The following is a 20,772-nucleotide window of genomic DNA, read 5'->3' as shown; positions in this document are numbered from 1 at the left end:
GTCACAAAAAAGTTAAAAAAAAAAAGACATTGAGCAGAATTCTCACCAATTATGCTGTAGTTGTGTAAATTATTGCATATAGGAGGCAACACTTTCTATTGATTAGACAGTCTTCCCAACACCTTTCTTTTTCCCAGGCACGAGGACCCTCGGTCATGTGGCCCACTAAGTGGCTGATGTTGTTTAATTAATACGCATGTCAGCTCGATTATGGCTGGTCCTTATCCACTTTAGCTGTTTCTTCTCATGGCACGGCCCAGCTAATTGGCTCAATGTACAGCTGAAACTTCATGAATTATAAATAAAGAAGAGAGCGGGGGGTAGGGGGTGCTTGGGGGTGGGTGCAGCCACGGGAAGGCGTGGTGGAGTTGATGGGACTTTAACAACAATGATATAAACAGAGATTAAGGATACGTGCGGATTTGATCTTTGCCCAATTGTCGGTTATATGCCTTTGTGTGCCGAGTAACAGCAAACACTCGTGCTCTTTTTTTGTTTTCACAGCATGAAGTCGTTAGAAAATTGTCGGAAGCTAATTTAGCTGTATAGCTAATTGATCTGGTGCAAAGTGACACCAACGAAGCTCATTTGAGCCATCCACCTCTTTATCGAACTTTAAACCAGGGGTGCCCAACCTTTTTTGCCCCACGAACCGGTTTATGTCAGAAAATATTTTCAGGGACCGGCCTTTAAGATGTGGCGGATTAATACAACAAAATAATATGGTATGAGCTGCATGAAAACTGTGGTGTTTTCGATATATCATGATAAACACAAGGAGCGTCTAATCTGGCAGCACCACTCTGATCGCTACGGTAATGTTTAATGCCTACAAAATACGATACAACGCAAATTCAAAGTGCATGAAAATGACGACTCACCACAGCCCCGAGCTCGATTTTCTGCAACCAGACGGTCCCATCTCGGGTTAATAGGAGACAATGACACCTCAAGTGTGTGGTTTATGTCCAGTCGACTTCGTAATTTTGTTTTAGTCGCCGTTGCTGCAGAAATCCCCCACCTCACACAGGTAGGAAATATCAACAGTTCTGTTGTGGTGATCTCAGAGTATTCAGCCATAACTTTAATCCAGTTGTCTCGAACGTACTTTTAAGACCGCTGTCATTTGCGATCTCCAGCAGTTTTTTTTTACTCATTTTGCGAGCTCAAGCGTTTTGTCTTTAGCGTAATTGGTCACGTGACGGAGAAGCGTGGCTTAACGTTAATCAAGCGTGACACAGACGGATGTAACGGAGAATCCGGTATTTTTTCAAAATAAAACAACCTTTGTATTCCGAAATAAATAAAACGGAATTAAGGCAAGTTATTTCTGTGCGGCCCGGTGCCAAATGCCCTGCGGACCGGTACCGGTCCGTGGACCGGCGGTTGGGGACCCGTGCTTTAAACCACCCCTCGCATCATATGCAGTCATTTTCCTGGCAGTTAAAGCTCTCAAGTTGTTGTTTTTCTTTTTTCCTGAAGAGCATTTGACAGCACTGACTTCAGTTTGTCAAGTCTAAGTGGGTCACTCGCTGGTGTTTGGAGCATTTGAAAAGATTAGAGTCCAGCCAAGGATGCAAGGATGCAAGGATGCAAATTATCCTCTGAGGCGACGCTCTGAAAACTTCAGGAGCCAAGCTGAGTATCAAACACTGCAAAGGAGCCAGGCTGATATTATGGGATGTATCCTAGTATCCCCATTATGGAGACCAGCCTTGGAAATGACCTATGATTACCCTCCAAAATGTGGAGATGGTCCCTCCATCAATGCTCACGGCTTCCATTCTTCTGGGACGGATTTTGTCAGAGCGACTGTGGGAATTTGTGCCTGAGTAATTCGAGTTCATGGCATCAAGGGGCTAAGTGATTATTAGAAAATCCATGCACAATGAGGTCAACACAGCTTACTGTTGTGCCAATTACAAAAGCCATAAAACATGAGTTACGCAAGGCCGCTGGAAACGGCAAAATAAATCAATAAATAAAATCACACCTTTTTGAATGCATCAGTGGGAACGAGAGGCACAAGCAAACAACATGGGAGGGGAATGAGTGTATTTACAAAATGCCTTTAGCGTTGCTGTGGGTCATTGCCTCTCACATGATGAAAGGGTTGACTAAAGCTTGACAAGAGCCGCGTTTTGGCCAGGCAGTAGGTCAAACTCATTTTAAACAGTATTTAAAGAAGTGAAACAAAATACCATTTTTGAAGCCTCTGAAAATACACATGCATTATGTTACATTTTTTAAATGGGTTGTATCTCCAGAAGAACATTTGAGAACCACTTGTTTAAATTTGGCGCGAGGGCCAATGCTGGGATTGATCAATAGAAAAGGTGCCAAATTATTGGATTACGGTTTTAGCAAGTTCAAGAAATGAGACCCAGCCCAAAAAATTGTGAATTTTAGATTGGATATGTTGAGTTGTACAGGCTCTTTTCTCATTGGGTTTACATGAAACATTGGCTGTGCTGTAACCTTGTGCCTGTGTGGGAGTGGTAAATTACCTCAACATCACTTGCAATAATCGAGGCACACACACACACACACACACACACACACATGCAGTGACTTGAAATGCATGCACACTGAGGAGTGAGTTCATGGCTGGGCACACCGACTAATAAGCTTAGAGTTAGCCATAAATTATCCGTTTATGGGGCAGGACTAGTTTCTCTTCTAATGGAGAGCCATCCGTTCCTCTTGCATTGCTGGCCATCACACACACACACACACACGCATGCACGCACGAGCACACACACACACACACACATTTTGAAGCTCCTTTTGCACTGCATGTAAAAGTTGACATTTTTCTGCTTTTTTGTGTGTCATTTGCATTTAAAATGAACTTTAAAATGGGAAGGATAATGTTAACCTGGACATTTTCCGCTTTCCTAGATAATGTCAGAGGCCTTTTTTTTCAGCTGGATGTTCTGTAAAATGGTCAGCACCCCCCCCCCCCATTTATTATATATATATATATATATATATATATACACACACATATTTTTGTATAAACGCGGGACAAATTCAACTCGACACTATTCTGGCTTCTGAGGTTATATCAGATGCTCCTTTGACAAAGCTTGAGAAAATCGGCATTTGTCTTAAAGGGTATTGTAGAACCCTCGAGATTGCACTAAGAGCATAATATTGGAGAAAGTTGTCAGTATGATGCAGAACAGTTCTACAAAAAAAAACAAGCACAAAAATGACACATTGTCACATGAATACCTTTCTTGAGCACCTTCGTGAAAGCAAAATGTTTGATGCAGCTCTTCTAGTGGCTCTCATATGCGCACCTAATGTAGTGCAATGCCACAAAGGGTAATTGCAGTGACCACGGTGATTACCTTCAACAGTGGAGGTGTCCTTGAGAAAAACCCTGAATATCAATATGGTGCATGACAAATTTTTGTGCCAATCACGTGCTTCTTATTTGGATCAATAATCAGTTTTGGAGTCCTAAAAGGCTAAAAGATTCCAGTCTGTCTACTTTAATAGTTTAATCCCATTTTTCGTTCATGTTTTAATGTGCGTTGTAAATGCGGAACCAAGAGACCACCACACAAGGATGAGTTTCTCCGATTTCGCTCTATGGAAGCGTTTGTTTGAGGGAAATGCACATTCTTGTTCCATTCCAACTCCTGAAAACTCCCAAATCCCAACTTCAAATTTTGTGATTGAGAGCACTTATTTGCATAAAAGGAAAAATGGTCAAAATTCCACAATAGTTCCAATTTTTTTTTAGGTCGCTGAATTTATCACACCTACATTGCCTTCCCAATGTTCGATTTTATAACCTGTTTCTTATGCCATTAAATTACAATCACCCTGCAAAAGTGAAAGTCAGAAAATAGATTCATTTGATGAGCATCAAAGCGGGACGGGAATAGAACCAGTCCAGCTATTTTTAACTTTCTCGTAGCGATTCCGAGAACTGCGTCGCTGCTGCATATGCTATCTTTGCAATAGCCTGACACGCGCGCGCACACACACACACACACACACACACACACACACACACACACACACACACACACACACACAAGGAAGTCTCAAAAATGTCAAATCAAGTGGAAAAACGATCGCATCGTAATCTAATTGTCCCTTCTATTGTCCTCCAACTTAATGATAGAAGTCAAAACAAATTGTTTTGAAGCAAGCAATTTGCTTGCTAACAAGCACTTGTTGCCATAAATGTCAATAATTCATATTTTAAACTTGTTCCAACTAAAACTGATTAAGCCCCCCCAAACTAGTTGTGTTTTTCACACTGAGGTCACCAACAACCATGCATTTCTAATGTCTTTGTCTCAGCCTTAAGGAGACACACTCATCATGCAAAAGCATCACCGACAGCTGATGGGTGTCAGCTGCATGAGGAACACTGATCTCTCTTAATTATACATGATGTGTCACAGACACGCCAGGGGACCCAGACCGAGAGAGAAGAAAGATAAGGTCAAGGTAAAGGGAAGAGCGGGATGCAATAAAGACGGGATGAAGAAGAAGGTAGTGAGGTCAACTGCGTCTTGAGACACTTATGTCTCCGGTAGTACCTACTCTTTTTTCCCTCTGGCATGACAGGACCTACAGTATGTTACATGCTGCAGCACAGCATACACAGACGCACACGCACACCTACACACAAGTTTATACAATACATACGGTATCCTACTGCTGCATTCCAGCCTGCTTGAAGGTAGGAAATATCCCACTTTAAACTTCAGGAGTACATAATATAGACAGTTTACTTTTTAGTAGCCTCGATACAAATAGTTGCATCTCTGGAGTGCTTGCCCACCCGCGGGTGTGCTGGAGCCTATCCCAGCTGTCTTCGGGCAGTAGGCGGGGGACACCCTGAACCGGTTGCCAGTCAATCGCAGGGCACACAGAGACGAAGAAGCTTTTGTGCTCACACTCACACCTGGGGACAATTTAGAGCGTTCCATTAACCTGCCATGTATGTTTCTGGAATATGGGAGGAACCCGGAGTACCCACAGGGAGAACATGCAAACTCCACACAGGAAGGCCGGAGCCGCAATCGAACCCTGCACCCGTGCAGTGTGAAATTAAACAACCAAGTAATTATTTTTTCGGCTGCCCTTTTTTCTGAAAATACATTGTTGAGTAACAACTAAACTAACACATTACGTTCACTAATCTGCACCAGTCTACAGTCACTCATAAAATATCACAAAAAGTTACTATGTATGGATGTCACACCAATGACTAATTTCCCATTCGGCAGGATTTTGTTGCCATTTTTTCTACTTTTTAAGGTGTTGCAGAATGAGCATAAAATACCAGAATATGAGTTTCTCAGTGACTATCTCCAGGTAGGTTCCACAGATGTGTATATAAAAATGTGAATCGGTGAATTCATGACTGTTTTAATGTATGTCTCCTTTAAAACAAATCCATTAGATGCGTCCATTCTCTCATCGTGAAAAAAAATGCTAAGTAGGTATAATTATTTCTAATTTGAGACACTATACATTAAAACTGTTCACCAAAAAAGAAGCACCGAACAGTCTCTCTGTGTGGAGGCTTGCTGCATGTTGTAAACGAGTTCCCTGCACAGTAATGAATGATCTTACGTCACATGGACAACTGCATCTTTAACGACAACTCCAGTTTGACTCTGGCATGCAGCCGCTCTGCAATGTGGTCCATTCAGGAACAGTTCTTAGTATTATGCAGTGCCGGTAGGACACCACCAAATCCCACCGCATACCCACTGACAGTGTTTGATGCAATAAATGAGTCAAAGACAGACATTTCAATTACACTTTTGCTACACGCAACATTTCAACATGGTCTTTAATGGACTGATATGTGCAATGCGTGTGCTGACTGACCCACATTATGGAACGAAAGGAAAAAATTAATGCAGTGACTAGAAAGAGAAGTGCTGCTGCTGTTGTGAGCGACTTAGAGCAGGAGGCACAGGAGGTCATGAAATATGCACAGCGGAGCAAAGAACAAGCACACAGCACACTGGCAACACAAAGCCATTAAACAGTACACTCCGGAAAAGAAAAGAAAAGAAACCTAAAAGCAGTCAGCTGGAACTATGCAAGTCCATTTTCGTGTCAAATGTCTCTAAAGTCACGTGAAAAAACTTTTTCTTTGGCTTATTTGTTGGCTGGAGCAAAAGAGTGTTAAAAGACAGAGAAGAAAAATACACACAAGAAGTTACGTAAAGTAAGCTGAGTAAGGAGACATCATGCTTTTTTTTTTTTTTTTTTTTTTTACGATTTCAAACACTTCCTGAGGTATTGTATTGGTACACAAGTAATTTATATATATACAGTATATATATATAGAGTGCCCACCAGGATTCGCACTGAGGGACCTCGAGGGTTTTTTGAAAAGTAAAGAGACAAAATGTTTGCTTTGTCTTAAGTAGTCAAACTAGTCATCGCTGTCTATGAAAAACACATACACCTGTATGTCAATTTTTATCATGTAAAACATTTTTTACATCTCATTAATGTAAAAAGAAAAGTTCAAATGCTTCATTCGGCGCCAATTATACCGGCAAAGGAGAATGGCTCGCACACACAGATTCAAAATATGTATGGGCAATATTTGGGAGAAAAGTGAACTTTTGTGGCTATTGACAGAGTGTTAAAACTTTGAATTTAGATCATGACATATGGGAGCAAAAACAAAAGTGTTGTATTTATATTTTTGGTTTGTATACTTTTGTTATATGTTTACATAATTCCCTGATCCTGTCATACTGAGGCATAATATTTCATACAGCACTGTGAAGCTCTCAAAGAGATTATGCACGTCTATTGAATCCAATGTGAAATATTACTAATAATTGTGCATTTTATCGAATGTGATCCAAATATAAAGCATCATCATTTATACCACGTGCACGTGCAGCTGTTGGGACTGCAGGCCATGCACTTTGACTAATGGTAGCCCATATTATTATTATTATTATAAAATATTAATAAGCCTGATTCCCGTCAACACCTTGTCCACCACACCCAATAGAGCTTCATTTCTGTGCTTAGAGGCAAACTTCCTAAATAAGTTCTCTCTCCGCTCATGCATTGGCCACATGCACATGAATAATTATTCTGCCGTAGGATGTTCATTTGATGTAATTATACATTTCTGAGGCTGCACGTGCATTGTGCTGCAACAGAGACAAACAACACGTTATGTAAAACTACACCGGTCCGCATTGAGCATGTGTGCAAAAGCTTGCGCTACCGTACCACTCAATCTGCTCTACCCATTGTGATGATGACTCTCTACCTGGATGTTGCAGGAGATCTCCGAGTCGTCCAGCAGGCGGATGGTGCACGGGATCTCCTGGTGGTTCTCCAGGGAGCGGATGCTGGGGCTGCGGAAGCGGAGCATTTTCATCCTCGTGTGAGGCTCTGAAGCGAAGCACCACGCGGCATGTCAGTGCATCTGAAGCTGCTGGGATGGATGAATGGGCGGATGCAGGAAGAGGAGGATGAGCAGGACGGACAGATGGAGCATGTCTACTGCCCACAGCTGTAGCACAGACAGCATGGAGTCAGCCTCTCTCTCTCGCTCTCTCTCTCTCCCTCTCGCTTTCTCTACCGCACTCTCTCTCTGTAGATTCAACTTAAAGGGCACTTGCACACAACAATATGTCATTAGGGATGTGTAATGTCATATTGACGTGGTCAGAAAAAAAAACGGCCAAATGCCCGCTTAATCAGAATGTGACCACAATGAAGGAGAGGATCAATCACACGTTAACAGAAAAATAAATTGAACACCTAAAAAAAACTTGTATTTTAGGAGACTATCATCCTATTTTATTAAAAAATCGGGTATTAAATTATTCTTGGACACAAAAAAGAAAAGTTAGGCAAGTAATGCGATATTTTTATGAGGAAAAAAATGTTATTCAAGTAATGATCATACCAATACACAAACACGTTATTTTTGTGTTTTCAATAATGCAGACACTGTGCCTTTAATTGTAAACATTGATGACGTAATACGAACGAGACGTTTCATTGGCTGTGCATGCTAAGCAAATTATGCAGTATCAGGTCAGTAATGGAGTTTCTATCCAAGTGTTTTTATCCGAATTTTGTGAAAATGTGCAAAACGAACATGCGACTCGTGCTCGTTTCCATTTGTTATTTTGCGAGAATCTAGAAGACTGCACCATTGAAACGATGTCATATGAGAGAGTCTCTCTCTCTCTCTCTCCCACAAGACACTCGGCCTATTATCAGTCTTAATAAGTAGTTTTTAGCGTCCTTAGTTAGCAATTGAATACGATTTCGGGATGGCGTTGAGATGATACTGGTGACAACAGTTGTGACGGCGATATAAACTGTACCCAACTACGGGTCAAGAGTCCAGTTAAGACAGCCACCACGCCATCACGTCATGCCGGGAGCAACTTCAAACTAAAAGCGACCCAAGGCTTTCATTTGTTCGTATTCTATGGTGCGCAAGGTTTATTTTGAAGCTCACCGTCTCGCTGCGTGTTCCGATCATGTGCACAACCACGGACGCCTTTGCTGTTTATGTTCGCTTCTTTTATTAATTTCAAAAATACTGTATTAACATTTCTTCGTCCCCTCAGACGACAAGGTCCGCCGCCATTTTGTGCGACTACAATATACAGTAGTATGTACGTGTGGCGAAATATCTGGTCAACACAGTAATCTGTGGTGATTGGTGATAAAACTCAAAACTACAGTCGACCACTTGCATATTTCACAGTTCAGAAGCCGCATATTCACCAGTATTTAATATCATATTTTACATTTTCACGTTTTCCCCAGATGTTATTAGCGTTTTTTTTTTGTTGTTGGTTTTTTTTTGGAGGGGGGGGGGGTAAGAATAAATAAAATAGTTTTCTTTTGTGGGGGCATCAGTCAGCGAGCCATTCAGTGTGCAGCCCATTGGTTGCCAGTTGGCTATACTTGTGTTAAACATAAGTTAGACGTAAATTACACTCACTGGACACAACGTTCAGTCTATCTGCACCATCTACTCGGAATGGAACAAGAAACACATCACAAATTCTGTTTATGGATGGATAGACAGATTGATGCATTGATTGATTGATTTGATTATATTCATATTCTTTTGGAGTGTAAAGCGTGTGCGTTTTTTATCCACTTTCGCTCCAGCAGGATGATCTACATCATCATGGGAGTGTCAGGCTGTGGCAAGTATGTGTATGCAATAGTAACAACTCACACTCATTAGGTGAAGTATGGATATTTGGTCGGAGTACTGATTCAATTTGTTTACCGAAATGAAATGATTTATAATACCGTAACGGTATTAACTGGAACAAATGTGAACGTGTGTGATTCTAAAACATTTTACTGAACGTGTTAGCTTCTCACATTTTTCTGGTCAAAAAGCAAAAGAGCAAAATCAGTTCATCCTTAACTGCTTACTGAACTGACGTGTCCCAACGTATGCTGAGAACAGTTGGACCTATCCAAATTTTGTGCGACTTTATTAACTGCTGTGTTGTGTTTGTCATGCAGAAGTTCTCTGGGGGGCTTCCTATCAGAAAAGGTGTTTAAATCCATCACTCCAGTGCTTAATCTCAGGGGATGTTTGACCACGTCATCACCTGAATTTGTGTGTGTGTGTGTGTGTGTGTGTGATGTGTATTTACATATCAGCTGGGGTGGCCTCTGCACGAAGGTGACAGCTTCCACCCAGAGGAGAATGTGGCCAAGATGGCTCGCGGAGAAGCACTCACCGACCAGGTCAGTTGGAATCTTGTCAGCACAATGCTCACTGTTTGGAAATTTAACTAAACCGTTTTTTCCCAACATAATCAATAGGATTGGGATAAAATATCACTGTTGTGATGCATTTTATTGTTACTAATCATTGTTTATGTTGTATTTATAGTTTGAACCATTAACTCATTCAGTACCAGCCAATTCTAGACCAAGTCTGAAAAGACGTTTAAAAACGTCTTTGGGAGTGAATGGGTTAATATTGGCAATCACATCAAATTTAAGAAAAATAAAGAATTCTGGAGGCTGAATGGCTCACATTTTTTCACCATTCTCGGAAGGGGAAGGGCCCAGTCCTTATCTCTCACAACTAGCAGGGAATTGCTGCTGAAGTTATGGCTCACATTTTTTCACCATTCTCGGAAGGGGAAGGGCCCAGTCCTTATCTCTCACAACTAGCAGGGAATTGCTGCTGAAGTTACCAGCACTTAAGGGGAGTGTAAACATCGACGTCTGATGCTAACATTTGGCAGCATTTCTAATGTTAGCAACGTTAGCAATGTGCCGTGGCTGCCCCATGGTAAGCTTCCATCACACCTGTGCTTTCAAGTGCACCCTGTACCCAAACTGTGCTGGCTCGAGCTCTAGTTTGCAAATAACCAAAGGAAATGATCAGCCAGTTTATGGCAACGTATTGGATGACCGTCAGGCTTTCATGTGTCACTGTCATAATTGGCTGCAGACAACAAGGCGAACGTGCTTTGAGGTGGACATGGAACGAAATGGGATTCCTCTTCTCTGTTTTCTATTGCCCACATGACAACAATGTGACTCCAATTTAGACTGATTAAATACACCGCAAATTGAGGTCCTACCATTCAGAATTTGAGACCTGAGTTCAGCAAGCATCTGTCCGTTTTGCTTTTACTTTGGCTCTGTGTAACGCTTACTCACAATGTGAAATGTTTTTTATGTGTAATAATATTTCATATAAATATATATACATACTGTGTATATATATATATATATATATATATATATATATATATATATCTTTCTTTCTGCTTGGCTCTCGACGAAGGCGGACGCTTCTGCTCTGCTCCCTGCCCCACCACCTTTTTTTTTTCCCTGCTCGCCACTTAGTCTTCTTGTGCTGTCTTTTGTCCAACTTTTTCCTTAGCCTCCTACCGTGTTTTCATCCGAAGAACTAACCATGGTATTAGTTGGCTGGTCTCTCGATGTAATTGACTAAATATTTTCGACGGAAAGAGCGGGCAGTGGGGAGCCTGCTTGCCCTCCGGGGAAACTTGCTGCCGGATACGCCCTGGATCCATGGAGAAAGTGGAGACCGGTGTGCCTGACAGTACTGTCCGTGGAGGACGTGGAAGACATCTACATTATTGGCCTTTTGATAACAGGTATGCTGCTGTTTGGTGTTGGCAGCTTGCTGTTCTATCGCAAAATTCAACCGACGGGAGCAGCTCTATTGGAAGTGAAGAAGCTGCCGGTCACTCTGGATAGCTTGGCGCGAATGTCCAACACTCAGACTCAAGCGGTGACTGAGCTCAACCGCAATATTGTTGCGGTTTGGAGCGACTCCGCGCGATCGATAATACCATGGAGAATTTTCGCTTCGAAAAGGAATTGAGGATTGGCTGATCGGCGCCAGTGAGAGATACAGACCAAGGACTCAAGGCTGTCTGGAATTGTTGGCGGCCGTCTCTCCAAAACAAACAACGCTATCTGGCCTTTCCCCTGGATGGAAATACGCATGGAGTCTAGGGCCCCCCACCACCAACCCCCCTCCTTCTCGGCCATGGACTGATAAGCCGGGACTGTCTTCATGATGAGCAGACCTCGACGAAGCAGCTATGACCTGTACATGCATACACATACACAACTGGACAACCACACGCGCATACACATCCTTGTTATCACCGTCTTCATCGCTCCGATTCTTTTTCCCCCGTGACGTGGTTCGATGATGCGGAGCGCAACGGTGACCGTGCGGCTGGTCATCGACAGCCGCGTCGCGGTTACCCTACCCCCCCCCCCTTCCCATTCACCCCCCCCCCCCCTTATACATGTTATGTCTTGTGACTTGTTGTAACTGTCTAATGCTTATTCATGTGCTAGGGTCTTTTTTATCCTGGACTTAAATTATCCTCAGAAGAGGATAGTTCGAGCGTGGGTTTTTTTCCCTCTCCCTACCCAGCGTTTTTCCTTTCTGAATTCTGATTGTAATTTCCCCATTGCGGGACAAATAAAGGATATCTTATCTTATCTTATCTTATATGTATATATATATATAAATATGAAATATTACAGACGGATGTTTAAATGTTTTTCATTATTTCCACTGTAGATTCATTGGTTTGTGGGTCAAAAAATATATACATCTCATTTTTAAAATGTAATACTAATTATAGTAGTGGTTCATATTATTTTTGTTTTTTTTAATGCAATTTACCAGAGGGGGGGGGGGGGGGGGAGGCTTGAGTTTTTAACTTTTAGACAATTGAAATGTTTTTCCTGCAAACATCCAGTAGCAATAAATCATGATGTTTTCACTTTTCTCTTCAGGATAGATATCCCTGGCTTCTCAGACTACATGACGTCATTGAAAGGTGTGACAAAACTGACACACACACACACACACACACACATTTACCCACTTGACTTAGGCATACGTAAGCACAAAAAATATCATACACTCTTACACACACATTCATTCTCTCTCACCACACACACACACACACACACAAATACACACTTACCCACTTGGGCATACGTAAGCACAAAAAAAACCACGCTTACACACACATTCATTCTCTTGCTCTCTCTCTCTCTCTCTCTCACACACACACACACACACAGACACACACATACCCACTTGGGCATACGTACCCACCAAAAAATAAAATCATACACAACTCAACTCAACTGTACATACACATACACACACACACACAAACACACAAAATGATGAAGGGGGATTTAGTCATTAAAAGCATGAAATTGTCATCGAAAGATCAAAACCATTTTGCCAGTTTTTTGACTGGGTTTGTGATGAGGCCGAGGAAAATTGAAAGTAGCTGAAAGTGTGCCACCATATCGCCTGCGACATCAAAGACATTTAGACGGGACGTCTTCCCTCCTTCTGCCATTCTGCTCATCCCTCACTTTCCTCTACCTTTCCTCTTCTGGGTCTGAATTACTAAAGGTTTGCGCATGCAATTTAAATGCAATGGCACATGCATCCAATTACTCTGCATTCAATATGAGTAAAATCAAACGAAACATGGCTTTTATGCAGTTGCTGGCTTCCCCAAATTTCTTGCCGCAATAGATTTCTTTTATGTTTCCCAAGAATGTTTTGTTTGCCACTTCCACTTCCACTTCCAATTCCAACACCTCAAACTTCATTTCGCGCTTGCGTGCTCTCCCAAGTTTTTCCATTGGGAAATCCATCAGTGCTATGTAAAGTGCAAAACCCTCCCCTAAAATACGGCAGTTTCCACCACTTTTCCACCTCTGGCAAACCGCGCGAAGCTTGTGCAGTGAATGAACATGCAATTTGGAATCTTGGGCCTCATACCTCAGAGCTGAAGCCCTTTAGAATGCCGGTTAAAAGGTTAGAAGAATGCTTTCATTTTAGAAGGTGTTAAAAATCTGCCATTACATATAAAATTCTTCATACTGTCAGTTACACTTAAACACAACCGTGCAAAAGTTAAAAAGGACACCGTCAGATTTGCATCATAAGATATTACAACGGTGAAACCTCTGAAGTCCGATGAAAATACAGTTTGGAATCAGATGAAAACGTTGGAAAAAATTGTCTTCATGACACAACTTCATGCCTCAGTTCAGTGAGCATTAAGGGGATTAAACCCACACTTGTGTGCTCTGCTTTGACTTTTTCTAGCACTTATTTGAAAGGATGAGTCCATTGTGATTTTTTTTTTTACATTAATTTAAATCTGATCAAACTGTTTACCGTGTATGTCCATCACAGAGAAAGACGTTCCAGTGCTGATGCACTGGTGGCGTGCTCTGCCCTCAAACGCCTCTACAGACTCATCCTCCTCCACGGCACCAAAGCCCTGCCCACCTCCACCTCCTCCACTCCACTTCCCCACTCCCTTCCCGGTGTCTTTTTTCTCTTTTTGCACGGAGACTACGAGGTCATCCGCAAGAGGATGGTGGCCCGCAGCGGACATTTCATGAAGGCAGACCTTCTGGCTTCCCAGTTTGATGTCCTGGAGCTCCCAGTGGAAGGGCAGGAGGAGAACGTTGTACGTCTGGATGTAAGCAGGAGCATCCCTGACATGGCTATGGAGGTGGAGAAACACCTCAGCAGCCTCAAGACTCCAAGGTGACGATTAAAGAGACAGCAAAACGGATCTCACCACTGTTGATGTGACTTTTACCTAATATTGTGAACAACTTGTTTTTATTCAGACACACACTCACTTCTGACAAACCTCTATTTGGCAACCATGTCATGTTGTTTGACTTGTATTTAAACCTCATTCCAAATAAAGGAGAGGGGCGGGGGTGATCCCGAAGGCCCCGCTCTTATCTCTCCTACCCAGACACTGGAGACACACACACACACAAACACACACACAGTCACACACTCCTGCAAAATACTAAATATCATGAAGGGTACACACTGCTTGTCAAGAGGAACACATGCACATATTGCGATGTTTGAAATGAAACTTTTGTCCTCTATTAAATGTAATTTGTACCAAAAGAGAAACTGAAATGCCACTTTTAAATCGGTATACAGTAATACCTCGTTTATCGCGGTTAATGGGGACCAAAACCACCCGCGATAAACGAAAAGAAATAGCGTCCAATTAACATGAACAGGTAATTTTTTTTAAAGTCCGCAAACGGTCCGCGAGAAGCTGCAAAACAACAGCGAGTCACATAGGGCAACATATACAGTACTGTACTCCATGTATATGTAAAAAAAAAAAAAAAAAAAGTATGTTTGAAAAAATCCGCGATGCACTGAACCCGCGATAAACGAACCGCGAAGTAGGGATCACTGTACTTCACTGTACTTATTTACGTGAACAATTAAACTGCCAAACTGGAGTGTGTCTGCTCTCTAGTGTTTGCTATAGAGTATTACAAGGAGGAATAAGGGTGATCCAGTCTGACACCTGTTCATTCATTGGAATAACTGCTTACTGTCAAATAAATCATGCACTGAACATACCTCACAGAGCAGTACCTTGAATGGGGAAAATTGGCATTGATGTAAATAGACAGCAAACCAGAATGCATCGATTTCCCCAAAGATAGATTTAATATGATAAACTATTATAACATAATGCACAGGTCGACTACGGACACCGCGCTTACAAATTAAATATTTGTGTGTGTGTGTGTGTACTTAAACAATGATTTGATTAAAATGCACTACCTGTAAATGATAAATCAAACATTTCAACTATGCTGTATTAGACTTACGTTAAATACAAATGAACTGTTCTTAGCGAGCGATTACTTTGCATATCCCGAGAGGGAGCGCCGGCACCACTTGTGGTACATATAACACACTATAAGAATGACTATTTCTGCATTTAAAATCCACCAGAATTCACTCAGTTTGTCATACATCCACCAGGATTGAATTGAAATCTAGTTATTGCACACATTCCTGAAGTGATGTTATTTACGAACCTAACTGAGCTAAGATGAAGGCAAACAAAGCCAGTACAACACCCACAAAGACAAAGTAATGCTAATGACAGATGTGAGTGTGGTGTTAATACTTGTACAAACGCATCCATAAAACATACCTTGTGATACACTTGGCCGCTGCTCCGTCATGGTTTTAAAACATAATCGGTTTAATTAGCATCGCATTTTAATTTACTGAGAGTTATTATCATTAATATGTGCGATTTATTTTTCACGAGGACGTGTTTTGGTAACCGAAAAAACGACAGCATCCTTTTCGGCACTACTAACTTCCCGTACCAAAACCAGCTAACAGCTAGCAAGGAAGAGCTCATCCTTTCTCCTCTAACAGGTGAAAGTAAGACTTGGATAACTTTTCCAAACGTTAACACTCTTCGACAAGTGACCGAGCGCATTGGAAAAAAACCCCAGCGTAAGTTCTATTTATCGTTCTGGACTGTTGTGTGTCGTAATTTGTGTGATTGTTGAAGCGCTAAGAAGAAAAAGAAGCCGGCTTTAGCTTTTGTAAAAGCGATGTCGCTATGCGCACCTAGCCGTCAGTCAAATGCCAGCTTTGTACGCTTTAAACGACCAATATTTAGTCTTAATGCTACATCAAAATAGTATTGACTTCAAGATTATTCTCACCAGAGCGTTCCTTCTCCCCTCATCAGTATTAGGCTTCCACAATGGCATCGTCAACAACCATCATGGTCCCCACCACCGCCTCGCGCTTCGCCCTCCTTCAGATCGACTCGGACTCCGAATCGGACAATTCTGAGGCCGGGAAGATTCCCAACAAAGGCGGCTCCGGGAAGCAGCGCCTGGAAAAATCCAGAGGGGGCAAAGCATCTCAGGGCAACGACAAGAAGAAAGACAAGAAGAAGAAGAAGAAGAAGGAACAGCAGCAAAGTGAAGCCAACGAGGTGAGAGTTTCGGGTTTTAATAATGTGTGTGAAGGATCAACAATGATTCTATAACACTCTATGATGCGTCTTTTGTGACTGACTGATGTCTCATGGGAATGAGCCACAGCTGGAGATGCCTAATGTTCAAGTAGTCTAGTCCTTTATGTTCTATATATCCATTCTACTGCATATGAAAAAAGTACATTGAGATGACTTGTGATTTGGCAACAAACATGGCATCTTAATGTCCTTTAACCCGAGCGACTCCATCGACTTGAGCTAGCATGTGCAATGTCTCCATCTCAGCTTCGCAATCTGGCTTTCAAGAAGATCCCGCAGAAGTCTCACGGCCCACCACCCGGCATGACACTTTCGGGAATAGCCAGCGAGCTCCTCAGCGCCGCCCCTTCGGCGCACGGTGCTACTCCATCATCCCAGCAGGGCTGGCAGCAGTGGAAGCAGAGGGACGAGCAGGTAAGAGAGGACCGTGTCCAGCTCATTTATATATGTGTGTATGTGTCGCATGTCCAAAACATGTCATCGTTCTCACTGCAGATGACATCCGAGATGTACGAGGCAGATTTGGAGAAGGCCTTGATTCTGAGCAAACTCGAGTATGAACAAAACAAACAGGTACTTCCAACAAGCACGCACATTACATTTATACTACTCAATATTTCCATAGGAAATTTGGAAAATTAATAACAAAATAATCTAACCTTTTTATATTCCATGTTTATAGTCACATATTTATTGCTACTGATGCTGCCTCAAAACTATGTTGCTCTGTTAGATGGACAGTTATCATTTTCCTTTCGGCTTGTCCCGTTCTGGGTCACCCTCCTCTCTCAGCATATCTCACAAGAGTCTTAAATTGTTTGCAAGAGCACAACGTCTGCGTTGGTGAACTTTTTTCAGCAGGGAGGCAGCAGCAGCAATCACACGTCCTTACCAAAGTCTCGCAAAGATGGCGGCAGCGGTGGCGGCAGCAAAGAGAAGAAGAAGAGGAATGCGCAGGCCAAAGACAAAAAGACAGTCTCTTTGCAGGACTTCCAGGCTGAAGGCAGCGCAGGTCGGACAAACTCCCAGGATTAGATCACCAAGAATGCTTTACATATGCGTAATTGATGTACTCTTGCTCTTTGTAGAGCATGTGAACCGGAGACAAGAGAAAGAGGTGAGCAGCTAGCATTTAAACAGTTTTACATATTCAATCAGATTTGAAATGTTATTCATTGGTTCATTTAATTTGTAACTAAAATAAGAACTCATAAAAGAAACCCCCTATTCATACACCAGGAAGCGGCCAACTCCGCTCTGGGACTGGGCCAGGAGGAGCGTTTCTTTAACAAGCTAGAGGACGACGTCAGCCGAATAATCCAGCGGGAGAAGAAGCGCAAGCAGTATAACGGCAGACACGAAGGCGACACCCCTGCGGAACATGAACCAGTGAGTGTGCGCACCCCCCCCCCCCCCCCCCCAAAAAAGCAACTCACTTCACTCATCGTGCCAGAAATGACTCAGCCATGTTTTTGTACAATACCTTTATTTCTCTCGCGCTTTTTCACCTCCCTTTTGCTGAAGGACCCTCGTGCCGAGCAGCTGAAGTATGAGCTGGAGAAGAAGGACCAAGAGATCCGTGAGCTGAAGAAGACCATCGCACAGTGGGAGGTAGGACCCCCAGAGCCTCGTACGGTGTGGACAAACAATCCAGACACGCTGACAACTCGCATCATGTCTCGCAGGTCAAATACAAGGAGGTGAAAGCCAGAAACGGGCAGCTTCTCAAGATGCTTCAGCAAGGAGAGAGTGAGTCGGTCCATACATTGTCTTATTGTGCTAATCTACTCGTTTGGGTCAAAAGTCGGGGTGCCGGCCAATTGCAGCACACAAAACGCGCACACAATTTGGAATCTTCAGTGAACCTAGCTAACGTGCATGTTTTTGAGTAATGTGGGAGTCAGTTGGAGTTGGGAGAACACAGAACCGCTCGACTGCGAGGCAAACATGCAAACCGCTCGATGACCGCGCTACCGCAAACGAGAAGCTTTGAAACTCGGGTTTCAGTGGCCCGCTAAAGCAAATCATCTGCCTCTTGTCGAATAGGTTTGTTGTTCTTAGTTTGGCACAAAATCTGGACCAAAACTGCAATTCTTCTTCACTTTTAACAAATCGGAGAAGCATTTTTCCCTGACCTTGAGATCAGTTACTTCTGTTGCGTAATAAGATAAGAAAATAACTTCTCAAACTGCCACTATCAATGCTAACCACTAGCACATCATTGGTATTTTCCATTATATGTTAGCATTAAGCTAGCAGGGGGCATTTTTAAGGCAACATAGTGGGGTTGTTTTGACGATGTTTTGTGTGTGTGTGTGTGTGTGTGTGTAGTGAAAGACAAAGCAGAAATCTTACTCCAAGTGGAGGAGCTGCTGCATATCAAAGAGGAACTCTCATCGCAGGTTGGCTAGCACTTTTTATAATTACTCGTAAATGACTTGTGTCTTTTAAGGCCCCCACACACCAGGTCTGTCAGAACAGAAGTCACCAAAAAAAAAAGGCTCAAATGTGTAAAATTGAAAGACAGCCATTTTGGGTTGAAACTTGAGGTCGCCACACGTCATTTTATGTGGCCCGCGGGAGCAAATCATGAGTGTTAACTATCATGATTCTTGCTGAAATCTGTACGGAAATGTCAAATTATCATGTGTATTAACCCACATAACCAGTTTTTGTGATATTTTTTTTGTTTTTGTTTCGTAGTGTATGAAATATTTGCATTTGCTCTGTTAAACTTGGGAAAGTTAAGCTGTCCTAGTCGGAGGGGCGAATGCGGGATTTGAACAATTCACCATGAAAAAGAGGGCACGAGGTCCGGTTCATCCTTGCTTGCCGCCTCATATTTTCATAATTTTTTTGTAGGTGACCTTATTACATGCTGCCCTGGAGCAAGAACGATCTAAAGTCAAATGTCTGCAGTCCGAACAGCCCAAACATCAGGTACCGGGAGTCTTTACGCTGTAGTTCCTCTTCTCCTATTCAAACATTCACAGAAACGACATAGTCAAAAATGTTGCCATGACAACCGGTGAATCTACTGCATACTATTGGAGTATAAAAAGTACTGAATCACTGTATTAGAAAACAAAACTACCTACCCCTTTATTGAAGACGTAGAATTTCACGAAGTGGCGCCTTTTAACACTCATGTCATAAGTTTCCAAAAAACATTTATTAAAAATGACCCTCAATATTTTGTGCACTCACGTGACGGTGAATCCGCTTTGTGCCTTGGAGGTGAGTTTCTTTACAAAATAATTCTAATAATAATAAGCCCCAAAATGGTTTTAAGGTACCCTGTTATTCACGGGGGTTGGAATAGTAAAATGTATTTCCTGTGTCACTATAATATAGCATGAAAGGGCATTTTTTTGTTTTATTTAAATGTGTGACATGTTAAATATGTGACTCATAATCATTTGTGCTTTTGTGGTTGCCAGGGAAACAAGAGAGGGAAGAAAAGTTCTGATGCGGCTCTCTGACAGTGTTACTTGAAGCCCCAACAACAAATAAACACGTTCATGTTTTGTTCTTTTTTCTTTTCTTTTTTTAATGTTGGACTGTCGGCATGTGGTAATGCATGCCTCTCTCAACACACGTGTACACACACACACACACACACGCACACACACGCAAAATGGTCGTCAATGCTGCCCCCTACAGGCACGAGTGCAGAGCAACAGGAGTGCCTGTTAGTTCAAAATGCCAAAATGTCTGACTGACTTGGGAGTTGAGAAATGTTTCTAGTTTGTCCACTCCACTGAGAAGTCAATAAAATACTTTTTCAGTGAAAAAATGTTTTGTGATTTTGAATTATTTAAAATTTATTCTTAGTTTAAATGTGTTTTTAAAAATATGTTTATTTACTATTACACAATTATAGTATCCTAGTAGCACCCCACACCCTCTGCCCCCAACGATGAAATAGTGGCTGCAGTCTTTATTTACTTGTGTTCTACAATTTTTTCAGGGTGTGTCAGATTAAAAAAAAAAAAGGGCCTCAATTCAGGTGCATTATTTATTTCTTAAGATTATTGAAGCATGGCATGCATCTATTATCAAAACAGAGGCCGCCATTTAACCTGATTGTTTGAAAATGCTTTGACTGGACAGTAATCATGTCGAAAGGAATAGTGTGCTAGAATATTCTGCAGCCCCGTAGGACAGGTATCCAATAAATAAACTGATAGAGATCAATGATGCGATCAATACATTTCTTTCCATGTAAATGTTGAAACACAAACGAATTACACAGCAATCAAACTCATTGTACAATGTATATACTCCTAAGAGTAAATGTCACAATAATTGCAAATACTTATGCGACTACTAAACTCAAAAATGCAAGGGAAGTTTCCTGTGTCAT

General features: G+C 42.1%; 3 protein-coding genes across 4 annotated transcripts in view; 2 read left to right on the top strand and 1 right to left on the bottom strand.

Annotated features, from left to right (window-relative positions):
• frmd3 (FERM domain containing 3) overlaps positions 1-7,594 on the bottom strand; it is a 44,083-nt gene extending 36,489 nt beyond the window's left edge. Inside the window, exon 1 of the mRNA XM_086111493.1 lies at positions 7,289-7,594. Within this exon, the coding sequence (XP_085967619.1) occupies positions 7,289-7,399 (111 nt within the window). The 5' untranslated portion in view covers positions 7,400-7,594. The remainder of the gene's footprint in view (positions 1-7,288) is intronic.
• Positions 7,595-8,011: 417 nt separating this feature from the next.
• LOC147205065 (gluconokinase-like) lies at positions 8,012-15,246 on the top strand. 2 transcript variants are annotated; one of them, XM_086112184.1, is made up of 6 exons: positions 8,012-8,064; positions 9,166-9,204; positions 9,532-9,562; positions 9,673-9,759; positions 12,319-12,362; positions 13,754-15,246. In XM_086112184.1, exons 1-6 carry the CDS (start codon positions 8,039-8,041, stop codon positions 14,115-14,117), a joined length of 591 nt encoding a protein of 196 aa, XP_085968310.1. In that variant the 5' UTR covers positions 8,012-8,038; the 3' UTR covers positions 14,118-15,246. The 2 variants fall into 2 exon arrangements, with proteins under 2 accessions (XP_085968310.1, XP_085968309.1); XM_086112183.1 differs by having other exon boundaries at positions 8,029-8,064; positions 9,163-9,204.
• A 491-nt stretch (positions 15,247-15,737) lies between these two features.
• On the top strand, positions 15,738-19,940 carry gkap1 (G kinase anchoring protein 1). The gene is made up of 12 exons (XM_086112186.1): positions 15,738-15,871; positions 16,113-16,364; positions 16,653-16,820; positions 16,902-16,979; positions 17,265-17,418; positions 17,495-17,523; positions 17,646-17,795; positions 17,931-18,017; positions 18,092-18,155; positions 18,738-18,808; positions 19,269-19,346; positions 19,847-19,940. Exons 2-12 carry the CDS (start codon positions 16,128-16,130, stop codon positions 19,886-19,888), a joined length of 1,158 nt encoding a protein of 385 aa, XP_085968312.1. The 5' UTR covers positions 15,738-15,871; positions 16,113-16,127; the 3' UTR covers positions 19,889-19,940.
• Positions 19,941-20,772: the final 832 nt, after the last annotated feature.

This window comes from Hippocampus guttulatus, chromosome 5 (genome assembly GCF_054856545.1).
Source record: "Hippocampus guttulatus isolate MCC_2025c chromosome 5, RoL_Hgut_1.0, whole genome shotgun sequence".
NCBI lineage: Eukaryota > Metazoa > Chordata > Actinopteri > Syngnathiformes > Syngnathidae > Hippocampus > Hippocampus guttulatus.
The sequence above is the reverse complement of the archived record's forward strand: the minus strand, read 5'-3'. Positions and strand labels throughout refer to the sequence as shown.

Bases quoted from the DNA above. Each gene is read 5' to 3' on its own strand.
- LOC147205065 (XM_086112183.1), top strand. From the start codon at position 8,039: ATGCTAAGCAAATTATGCAGTATCAG. The intron at 9,205-9,531 runs GTATGTGTATGC...TTTGTCATGCAG, and splicing joins GGAGTGTCAGGCTGTGGCAA to AAGTTCTCTGGGGGGCTTCC. The intron at 9,563-9,672 runs GTGTTTAAATCC...TTTACATATCAG, and splicing joins GGGGCTTCCTATCAGAAAAG to CTGGGGTGGCCTCTGCACGA.
- gkap1 (XM_086112186.1), top strand. From the start codon at position 16,128: ATGGCATCGTCAACAACCATCATGGTCCCCACCACCGCCTCGCGCTTC. The intron at 16,365-16,652 runs GTGAGAGTTTCG...TCTCCATCTCAG, and splicing joins AGCAAAGTGAAGCCAACGAG to CTTCGCAATCTGGCTTTCAA. The intron at 16,821-16,901 runs GTAAGAGAGGAC...TTCTCACTGCAG, and splicing joins GGAAGCAGAGGGACGAGCAG to ATGACATCCGAGATGTACGA.